At 61.0% G+C, this 11,008-nt stretch overlaps 1 protein-coding gene across 1 annotated transcript in view; it reads left to right on the top strand.

Moving 5' to 3' along the window:
* Window positions 1-8,551, top strand: part of NUAK2 (NUAK family kinase 2) — an 11,348-nt gene extending 2,797 nt beyond the window's left edge. The window contains exons 2-7 of the mRNA XM_027908235.1: window positions 2,523-2,643; window positions 3,924-4,075; window positions 4,979-5,044; window positions 5,974-6,093; window positions 6,346-6,478; window positions 6,557-8,551. Of these exons, the coding sequence (XP_027764036.1) occupies window positions 2,523-2,643; window positions 3,924-4,075; window positions 4,979-5,044; window positions 5,974-6,093; window positions 6,346-6,478; window positions 6,557-7,683 (1,719 nt within the window). The 3' untranslated portion in view covers window positions 7,684-8,551. The remainder of the gene's footprint in view (window positions 1-2,522; window positions 2,644-3,923; window positions 4,076-4,978; window positions 5,045-5,973; window positions 6,094-6,345; window positions 6,479-6,556) is intronic.
* The last annotated feature ends 2,457 nt before the right edge of the window (window positions 8,552-11,008 follow it).

Genomic DNA, 11,008 nt, shown 5'->3' with positions numbered 1-11,008 from the left:
TTTTTTTTTTTTTTTTTTTTTTTTTTTTTTACTTCTCCCTTTCTTTTGCTTTGTGTCTTCTTGGGTTGAAGGTTCAGCAGCGTGGGGGTGCAAACTGGCTCCTGCCCCTGTTTGCGTGGCAGCACCACCTGGGCCCTTTATTTTCCTCCCAGCCTGGTGTTTCCCCCAGCCTGGTTCCCAAGTCCTGGCCTGCAGCCGAGTCAGGCAGAACAGGGGACCTCCCGTGGGACTCTCCTCGGTGTCACAAGTGTCTCTGTGGGCTCGTGGGGTGTCAGGAAGAGGCAGCACCTGGAATATTCCAGAGCGGCAAAGCCTCTTTTGATCTCCAGTCAGGGGCAAAGCTCAGTCTCTCCCATAGTGGGGTGTAATCCATATTTCATGGAGCATGAAATGCTGCCCTTATAGTCTGGAACAACTTCTAAAGGGCTGCCTGAGGTTGTAGCTTAATGCATCTTTCAGCAGCTGCTGAAAATACCTGTTCTGCCCCCAAAAAACTTTTTAATTAAAAGCCTTTTTGACTTGGAAAGTGCTCCTGAGCTCCGAGAGGAAGGCTCCAGTGGGACTTCTTGGGGCTGTTTCCCACAGGAGATTCTCCCCCTGGCACTGGTGGTGGGGGCTGTGGCTCTGCCTGTCCCTGAAGCTGCTGGTCCCCGTCCCCAGGGTGGCTGATGGGCCTTCCCTTGTCTCAAGGGGAGACCCTCTGCTGCCAGCCCGCTTAGAAAGGGAAAGTTTGGGAATAAAGCTGCTTGCTGGCACCCCTGGGGAAGGATGGGATGGCTGAGGGATTGACAGGCAGATAAACCACCCCACCCTGGGAAGCTGGCTCGGTCTCTGAGTGTGAGATGTGGACCCTCACAGTGCTGTGCCCTCCCTGTGCCCACCTGCCTCAGGGCAGAGCTCCTCAGGGAGAGCCCTGGGGCTCTCACAGCACCCAAAACCTGCTCCCTGCTGCAGCTTTGCTCTGCCTGCAGGTCACTGAGTGCTGAGGATGTGCTCCAGCACTGCTGGGCACAGCCAGGGGCACCTCCCGAGGCTTCCCACGCTGGCAGCCTGGAGCCTCTTCACCATTTAGGGGTAGTGGATCTTGCCCTGAGCCCTGGCTCAGCACTGGATGTGTGTGAGCCACCCAGTCAGCAAGGAAATCTTCGCTGTGCCCCCCAAAACACTATTGAGTGGCAGCCTTTAGCGGAGGGGGTGAATAGAGGGAGCCAACAAGAATTTGGGAAGGCTGGCTGGCTGCATGAAAGCTCTGCCTGCATTCTAGCAGGGGTCAGGCAACTGGGGCAAGAGGAAAAAACTGTTAAACTTTAAGCTGTTCACCTACCCAAAGGTCGGGGGGAAAGAATACCTGAGTTTCGAGAAGCGTTAAGCACTTTCAGTATTGTTTTATACAGAAACCTGGGTTATTGGGCTTGCCCTGGCCAGAGTCCACTCTGCTGCTCTGCTTCAGCCCCTGGGGCTGGTGCAGGTTCCTCCCTGGTGCTGCCTGAAGCGGCAGCCCCCCTAAATCAGAGGGACACGAGGCTGAGCATCCACCCTGCTCCACCAGAGGAGGAGGGGGAGGGTCCCTGTGCACCAGGGCCATGAGCATCACTCCTGAGCAGGCAGCTGGGGCCCAAGGGGGGTCTGTAGCCCCTCTCCCCGTTGCTGGGAGACCGGTGAGGGGGTCCCTTTACAGGATTAAAGCTGTTCCGCATTCTTGTCTGGGAGAAAAAAAAAAAACACAACAAAAAAAAGAGGTTCTGCTGGATTCAGTTGTAAATTCGACCCTAGGAGCACATTGTCTCTGCCCAGCCCCTTTGAAAGAGGATTAGAAGGCATCTATTCTCCGGCACTTACCCTTCTTTCTCCTCCCCTTTCTATTTCCTTGTCGGGGATCGCTTGAAAACCCAAGTGAGAGCCTGGAAAGCGCCTCCCTGTTGGTCGTGCTGGGTCTCCCACCCTGTGCCTGGGATGGGATCTCCTCCGTAATTTTAACTTTCTCCTCCCTCTACACCACCAGCTCCTTGGAATCAGTATTTGCCAGGAGAACAAAACCCGGGTGTTGTGTTGTGGGTTTTGTTTTGGTTTGTTTTGTTTTTTCCTCTTTCATGACCCCCAGAAGATGTTGTTGTTGTTTTTATCTCCCAAGTCATGCGTGCAGGTCGCATTCCTTTGGCTGGCCACGATCCCAGCCCGGGACACAATTCCCAGGAATGAGGAGCAAGGGATACCTGCAGGAGGAGGGCAGGGCAGCCCCTCTGGTGGGGGGCACCTTCCCGTGGTGGGGGAGGCAGCGGGAGCTTCTCCCTTCTGTGCAGCGACACAAAAAGGAAAGCACAAACCCCCAATCGATAAAGTTTGCTCTTGTCAGAGCTGTCTCCGTGGAGCTGGGCAGCTCTGCTCTTGGAGACAGGCAGGAGGAGGAGCTGGGTGGTTGAGATCTTCTCTGTGAGCCCTTTCCCAAAAGAGTGGGGTGGGTTTCTTGCTCTGCCTTTGGGGGAATCCCAGCCCAAAGGGTGACCCTCTGTGCTCCCCCGCAGGTGGCCATCAAGTCCATCCGGAAGGACAAAATCAGGGATGAGCAGGACCTTGTCCATATCCGGAGGGAGATTGAGATCATGTCCTCCCTCAACCACCCCCACATCATCGCTGTGCACGAAGGTGAGCCCTCCTGCCCCTTCCCTTCTCCAGCAGCGTTTCCCTGAGCGGAGCCCCCTCACAGGGCTACCAGGGCAGCTCCCACTGGCTGGGTTTGGCCCCACTGGGTGGGTTTGGCCTCCCTGAGGGGACTTTCTCCCACCCTCTCACCCCCCTCACAGGACCTGGCTGCTGTTTTTGGTGACTCAGCTCTGGTGGGGAAAGCAGCTGTTGCCTGGATGTGCTTTCCCCAGAGCAGCGGCGAGGGGAAATACCTGCTCCAGAAACAGCCCTTCTGTCCCATCCCCTCCTGCCCAGAGGGGGAACTCAGCTTCAAAAATTTAATTTCTTTCTTTCAAAAAGTCTCTTTTTGGAGCTGGAAGCCTCGTGAGAGGCTGTGTTGTGCTGGGAGCCAGGGACCTCTGCAAACCCCAGTGCTGAGTGGGGTTGTGCTGGGCGCTCTCCCCAGCCGTGGGAGCCTTGGGAATGCCCATGGCTCTGCTCTCAGCCCAAGGCAGGAGTTAATCTCAGTGCTGGAGTCCTCCTCTTTCCCTCCCCTGGGGCATTGGAAAACCAAACCTCTGGGAGAGCTCCTGGTGCTCCTGGGCTTGGCTTCATGGCCAGGGCTGGGCTTTGCTCCTCAGGTGTTGGAACAACACCAAGCAACCAAAGGGGAATTTCCCTGGGCTCTGCCTGCCTTTCCCTGGGCTCTGCCTGCCTTTCCCTGGGCTCTGCCTGCCTTCCCAGTGCATGTGAAGGATCCAGAGTCCCTTTGTCCTCCAAACAAAAGCAAGTGGGTTGGCAGTTCCTACGCGGTGTTTGCAAGGGCTGAGTCACCCCGGCTGCTGGAATTCAAAAATATTGAGGGAGCTTTCTGCAAACAGGAAGAAAACGCTCCGACTCTTGGCTCCAGCTCCTTGGGAGCAGTGAGAACACTCAGGAAGGCCGTGGGCTGTGCCAGTACTGCCACCTTCCCCCCTGGCAGGGGCTGCTAGCAGAGAGCCTCGTGCCTCAGTCACCTCCTGGCAGAGCACAGCCCTTGCTTCTGGGCCTTGTGGCTGCAGAGCTGCTTGGCCAGTGGCCCTGGTGGCACTGGGGGGGGTGGAAGGGGGTTAGGAGTGTTTGGGTGGCAGCCCTGGTGGTCCCACACCTATTTTGTGGGAGTGTGAGGGCAGGGGGTGGGGTGGGCAGAGTGCCAGGGAGTCCTCACCTGGTCGTTCCCTCAGCGTGCGTGCCGAGGAGAATTCCTGCAGCTTCCAAGCGCCCCTCCTAAACACCACCCCCCTCCTCCCCATGTCCTGCAGTGTTTGAGAACAGCAGCAAGATCGTCATCGTGATGGAATACGCCAGCAAGGGCGACCTGTACGACTACATCAGCGAGCGGCAGCGGCTCACGGAGCAGGAGGCGCGGCACTTCTTCCGCCAGGTCGTGTCCGCTGTCTACTACTGCCACAAGGTGGGCTGGCACCGCCATTCCTGTGGCATTCCCAGCGGGGGAATCAGCAGGATGGGCTCCTGAGTGCTCTGCAGGGCCAGCTGCAGGCAGAGGGGCAGCAGCCGGGGCTGGGGGGGTTCACAGAGCCCGGTGGTGAAGCCAAGCCCAGGCTGGGAGGTGGGGGGAGCTCTAGGATCTTTGGTTTTCCCGGGAGAGGGGTTGATCCTGCCTCTTATCTGGGGGGTGTGGCAGAGCCCCAGCAGCTTTTGGGGAGCCCTGGGCCTCGGCTCTGGCTGCTGTGGTGTGGGGGTGACTAACCTGGCCAGGGAATTGTCACCTCCTGTTCCACCCTCCCAGAAGGAGCCACCCAGGGCTGCCCATGGCGCTGGAAGCCAAGCCCTGGGTCACTTGTCTTGTTCCTGAAGGGAATGTGCAGCTATAAACCCTCTCCAGGACCGTGGGATGAGCTGTGCCCATCCTCGACCTGAGGGTCTCCCTGGAGGATGTTCCAGGCCATGCCCCAGTCCTTGGCAGGGGTTGGGGGGGTTGCAGGACACCTCCTGCACCCAAACCAAGTGGGGGTCCTGCTTAGCTGGGCAAGCAGCAGGTCCTGGCAGAGCCCAGAGCTGTGCCCACCGTGCCTGGGTGGAGCTGGCACCAGGGGCTCTCCTGGCTGGGGAAGGTGGGGGAGCCCAGGGTGGCACCCAGGGCAGGCATTTCTGAGCAGCGCCAGGAGCTGGCAGCGCCCAGGCCGGGACGTAGCTCCCAGCCTGTCTTTGGGTGGCACACCCAGGGCTGTTTGCTGCTCCTGTGCCCTGTGTGCGTGTGCCTGTGAACGGCAGTGACCTCCCCAGGGGCCTGGGCTCTCCCTTCCTCCAACACTCCACAAACAACCTAACCCTGGCTCTGCCTCCCCTCCCACAGAACGGGATCGTGCACAGGGACCTCAAGCTGGAGAACATCCTGCTGGATGCCAACGGCAACATCAAGGTGAGGGCTTGGCAGAGCCAGAGGGGGTGCCCAGGGGGGCGCTGCCCAGCTTGGAGGTGGCCACAACGCCCTGGAACCCCAGGGAAGGTGCTTCCCAGAGCTCTGGGACTGCTGGTGTCACCCAGAGCGCTGTTTTCCCGGGAAACGGGGAGCCAGGAGGGCACCACCTGTGCCTGTCCCTGCTATCTGAGGCGGCCCGGCCTCAAAGCTGCTGGTAAAGCCATAACTGATATTTACCTGCTGATAAGAGGGCAAAGTCTGAGCAGCCGGGTCGGTGCACGACCAGCTGGATGGGAAAGGTCTCTGCAGGGGAAACTCCCAGTTCCTGTAAGGACCAGACTTACCAGGTGTGAGGCAGTTTCTGGCTCTGCTGGCCCCAAGTGATGCTTTTTTGCTGCAGCTGCCAGGGAGGAAGGGCACAGCGTGGCCTCAGCCAGGGAGCTGTGTGGTTGGTGATGACAGGCTTATGTGGGGTTTATCTCTGCGAGGGATAATTTTGCAATTGGGAGCTCGCTGCACCTCCTGCCTGGTGTCACTGGCAGGTGTAACGAGGATAATGAAAGCCTGTGTGCAAGGTGGAGCTGATAGGGACAGCCTGGGGTGGCTGGGAAGGAGCTGGAGGAGAGCCCAGCAGCTCTCCCTCCAACCTCACCTTTCCAGCTGCCTCTGCTCCAGGGGATGGGACAGAGGGGCAGAGCCACGGAGCAGCTGCTGTAACAGCTGGGATGAGCTTTTTGGGAGTGGGAAAGGAACAGGAGCAACCTCAGGGGGTGCAAAACCAGGCTGCTGGTGCTCCCTGAGGAGACTGAGGGCACCCGGCACCACAGTGCCACGGGCAGGTTCTTACCTGGAGAGCTCCAGGTGGCAAAGCTGCTCTGGCTGCACAGGGAAGCTTTGCTGCTGGATAACGGCTGGAAATGTCTCTCCAGATCGCAGATTTTGGGCTGTCCAACGTCTACCAGCAGGACAAACTTCTGCAGACCTACTGTGGGAGCCCCCTGTACGCATCCCCCGAAATCATCAACGGGAGGCCCTACAAGGGCCCAGAGGTAGGTTGGGCTTCATCTCCCGTGGGTGGGGATTGGACTGGGGAAAATCTTGGGTGGTTTGGGTCCCCTGAGGCTGGACAGCCACAGTGGGGGGGAGGTGGCTGGAGCTGGTGCTACCCCATGGTCTGTCCTCCCCTGCCACTCCAGGAGCCCCCACTGAGGCTCTGGCAGGGAATCCTGCCCAGGTGGGGTGTGGGCCAGGGCAGCCCGGTCCTGCTGCCCCCAATCCAGGCTCCTCTGTCCCCCTGGCAGGTGGACAGCTGGTCCCTGGGCGTGCTCCTCTACATCCTGGTCCACGGCACGATGCCGTTCGACGGCCACGACTACAAGACTCTGGTCAAGCAGATCACGAGTGGGGACTACCGGGAGCCCCCGAAGCTGTCAGGTAGGCAGACCCCAAGCTCCCTGTGCGTCCCCCCCTCCCAGTGCTCCCTTCAATGCCTGACCTGCCTGTCCCCCACAGACGCCTGCGGGCTGATCCGGTGGATGCTGATGGTGAACCCCGAGCGCCGCGCCACCATCGAGGACATCGCCACGCACTGGTGGGTCAACTGGGGCTACAGGATGCCTGTCGGGGAGCAGGAGCTGCTGAGGGACAGCGAGTCCCCCCTGGCCACGGTGGCAGAGTGGCTGCGCCGCTCGTCCCGGCCCCTCCTGGAGAACGGCTCCAAGGTGCGCTGCTTCCTGAAGCAGCACATCCCCGGCGTCACCCTGGAGCGCCAGCGCTCCCTCAAGAAGTCCAAGAAGGAGAACGACGTCTCCCACGCCCTGCAGGAGGTGCCCGCGGCCCCCGAGAACCCCTCCAAGTCCATCCTCAAGCGGCCCAAGGGCATCCTGAAGAAGAGGAACTCCTGCGAGCAGAAGGTGCCCAGCCCCGGCCCCCCCCCGCTGGCGTCACCCCTGGGAGAGGCGAAGGGGGAGGACGGGGAGGAGGTCACTGCGGGTCTCACCCGCATCCTGTCCTCTGGGATGCTGCCCTGCAGCACGGGCACCGCAGCAGCGCCCAAGAAGGGAATACTGAAAAAGCCCCCGACGAGGGAGTCGGGGTATTACTCGTCCCTGGAGTGCTGCGAGTCCGGGGATGTCCTGGACGCGGGCAGCTTGGACCTGGACGGGAGCGTGTTTGCCGACAGCCCCTCCCCGGGGCAGGGCCCGCAGGGTCTCCCCGCCCGCCGCAAGGGCATCCTCAAGCACAACGGCAAGTTCTCCTCGAGCAGCGCCGAGCCCGAGAGCCCCCCCGGGCAGGGCTTCGGGGGCTTCGGCGAGGTGCCCCTGCCCCAGGCGCCCCGAGCGCGCCCGTCCAGTGCCGTCAGCGAGGACAGCATCCTGTCCACAGAGTCCTTCGACCAGCTGGACCTGCCCACCCGCGCTCCCCCTGGCGCCGGGGGCATGCGGGGCTGCGTGTCCGCCGACAGCCTGCTGCGGCTGGGAGAGGAGGAGGAGGAGCTGGAGGGAGGGCGGAGGATGCGCCGCTGGACTGTGACCCACTGCCGGAGCCCCCTGGCAGAGAGCAGCCTGTCCCTGGCGGGCTGTGACAGCGTCCCCGAGGGGTTCCGCTGCGCTGTGGCCGTGGGAGGGAAGCTGAGCTGAGGGTACCCCAGGGGGTGGTGCGTTTCTGGGGGGTAGGAGGCCGAGCCCTCCCCACCCCGGGGCTGCTGGTGCTGCTGACCCACGTCCCGCGTATTTATTTGGCAGCCCCGTGCCCCCTCGGTGCCCCAGGGCCGGGACATTCAATGGGCCAAAGCTCTGAGTGCCCCCCGTGGAGGGGCTAAGGGGGGTCCCCCCTCACTGCCGTCCTCCCCTCGCAAACAGGCTCATCTCATCTCATCTCAAACCAGGGGGGGGTTGGGGGGATTTGTTTTCTTCTTTTGCACTGGTTGGTTTTTTTATTTTATTTTTTTTTTTGGCTGCACAAGGTCACGGGTGGGGCGGGTGATATACCTCAAACGAGCTGGAGATGTAGCAGGGTGCTGGCGAGGGGGCTGAAAGGTGCTGCCCGTGGGCTGGGCTCCCCGGACGTGCTGGCAACAGGGGCCAAACCGCCCAGGCCACGGCTCTTCCCTCTCCTGTGCTGAGAAACACAACTGGAGCTGGCCAAAACCCCAGGCTGAGACAATGCTCTGATGCCAACGTCTATGATTGGAATGCTGAGGAAAAAAAAAAAAAAAAAGAGAAACAAATCAAAAAAAAAGGTGTCTTTGGTGAGGCACCGTGACTTTATTTATTGCCTTTGTCCAACCTGAGGGAAAGTGTCAGCAGCACGGGCTGTGTCTGGCTCCAGCATGGCCTCCCAGGGCTGTTTTTTGGGAGCTGTCTGTGTCCTTGTCTCACCAGGCTCCATTGCACTATTGCCATGTGTTTGCTGGCCCTTTTCCCTTCTCCAGGGCGTGTGTGTTTTCCCTCCTTCCTACAACTGTGGTCTGGAGAAAACCATTAAATTAAAAGCAAATGGTAAATGCGAGTTGTTCTCTTGTTCTCAGGGGAGGTGGGGGTGGCCTCCTGGAGCTGCCTGTCCCGGCCCTGGGGGGCTCCCTTTGCTGCTCCTGGGGGGATGTGGCTGTGCCCCCAGCCCAGGTGAGTGGGAGTTTGCTCAGAAACAGGCCCTGTGAGGTGTGACACCCCCGTGCAGCGTGTCCTCAGCGTCCCCCAGTGCTCCAGCATGTGCCCAACTGGGTTTGAGTGGTGCCTCCCGCAGCCCTGGGTGATGCTGAGCTGGGACACCCCTGATTTGGGGACTCTGGGATGGGGTTGGGCTGGTTTTTAAGGCTGAGCAGCTGCTGAACAAGCAGAGCCCAAGCTTTAGGGAAAGCTGTGTTGGAGGCAGATGGGCCTGGGGGAGGAGGAGCCCCTTCCCCACCCACCCCGGTGCCCGTGGGCAGCCCCGCTGTCCCAGCTCTGCTCCCACACCTCCTCACCAGAGCTGGGTGGGTTTGGATCTGTGGCACCCCCCCAGATTTTGGTGGCAGGAGGGGCCTCCTGGGCACCTGCCATCACCTCTGACAGCACCTGCAGGTGCCTCAGCTGGGGCAAGGACCAGCAAAGCTGAGCCCCCGCTGTCAGATCTGCCCCCTGTGCAGCCCTTTCCTTTATCCCCTTCTCCCGCCGTGCCATTGAAACCTGGTTTATTGCTCCATAAAGCTCTGCAACGCTTTCCCCTTTCCAGTCGGGTTAATAAGAGCCATTTCAGGTCTCCGGGGGGCAGGGGCAGGGTGGCAGAGCTGCCTGCCCGGAATGCCGACCCTCGTCCCACCAGGCTGCAGCCACAGAGGGGGGGTCACCGCGCTCGGCCCCCCGCCGTGCATTCCCCGCGTGCTTCCCGAGCCATTAAGAAACGCTGGAGCGGTTAAAGCTGTTCCCGGGGCACCCAGCTCAGCCAGGACAAAGTCCTGGTGCCCCGTGGGGCGGGATGAGCCGGGGGTGCAGCCCCCACAGGGCACAGGGAGCATCCCAAGGTGGGCCTCAGGTGGGGCTGAGCTTTAACAGCCACTGAGGGACGGAGATTCCTTTTAGGGAGGCGTCTGTGGGTTTGGTTTTGGAGCATCCCAGGTCTTGCTCTGTTAATGATTTGTAGGAAAACAGCTGTGTGTGCTGGTCTTGGAGCTGTGGAAGCTCCGGGTGGGCACCGTGTGGGGCACATGCTGCCCACCCCACTCATCCCTGGGCCACAGCGATGGGCGAGGGTGGGCAATGCTGTTGGAGGGGTGAAGGAGGCAGCCTGAGCCTGGAGTCCTCTTGGATTCGGTGGGAGGGTGTGCAGTGAGTGCCCCCCACCCTGCTGATGCCCCCTCCCCTGGCTGCTCCCGACATTCCCCCACCAGGCCTTGGAAACGCTCCTTTCATCCCAGCCCTGATTTCCGCTGCCTCTGCCCTCCCTGTCTGGCAGCTGCCCCTCCCCGAGGCGGGGGCTGAGCCCCCCTTTCACACCACCACCATTATTGAGGGCTCTTTTATCCAGCCCTTTCATCCCGAGGATTGGCAAACCCTTCGCTTCCCTCCCGCCCCTGCCGTGGGTGTCTGAGGAGGGGGACAATGACCTCAGAGCAGCGTTTTGCTGGGAAAATGCCATTTTTTGGGGGTGACTTCAGTCGACCTGCTGAGTTCTGCTGCCCAAGGGGCAAGTGGGATCGGGGCTGTGCTCCTGCCAGTGTGGCTTGCATGGAGGAACACCCAAGGGTAAACGACCCTGGGTGATGAGGGGATGCTGGAGAGTTTGGAGCACGGCCTGTTACCCTGGGGGTTTATCCCAACCAGTGCAAGCTTCCTTTGTCACTGTCCCAAGGGATTATCCAGGTGAAGGCAGCCCACAGCAAAGTGGGGGACAGCCTGGGTACTTTGGGGTACTGGAGGAGACTGGTACCTCCCCCCTGCTGCATTCCAGGGCCTGGTGCTGCAGACACTTCCAGAGGGCAGGTGTAGGGGGGTTCTCAGGCATGGAAATGGCGCATTTCCAGGGATTTTTAAGGGGGATGTAGGGGTGGGTGGTGTGTCTCAGCGGGTCACTCAGACCCCAGGCTCAGACTCACAACCCCTGCTCATCTGGGGGCAGTTTCAGGAGCCCCATCCCTGTGTGACATCCACGAGCATCCCCCCGGCGCCCTTCAAAAAAGGGAGAAAAGGGGATTTTGGGGATGGAGCAGCCGTGAGCTGGCTGAGGCAGCAAAGCCAGCGGCCCCAGCACCACTCCCAGCAGGTCCTGCCGGGGCCGGGCGGCTTTCCCGGCAGAGCTGTGGGCACTCCCCTGGCCCGGGGGCGCTGCCTGAGTCACCCCCTGCTCCTGCCCGGGCTTGTGCCGGGGAGCCCGGATGCGCCGAGCCCATATTTGGGAGCGGGGCAGGCGGAGCAGGATCGGGGAGATGCGGCGTGGGAAGGGGGGGATGCTGTGACCCCAGGGACAGCCTGCAGCAACAGCCACGCA

Source organism: Empidonax traillii, unplaced genomic scaffold (assembly GCF_003031625.1).
Source record: "Empidonax traillii isolate 1590-97213 ecotype Southwest subspecies unplaced genomic scaffold, ASM303162v1 scaffold1662:size100254, whole genome shotgun sequence".
Classification (NCBI taxonomy): Eukaryota; Metazoa; Chordata; class Aves; order Passeriformes; family Tyrannidae; genus Empidonax; species Empidonax traillii.
The sequence above is the reverse complement of the archived record's forward strand: the minus strand, read 5'-3'. Positions and strand labels throughout refer to the sequence as shown.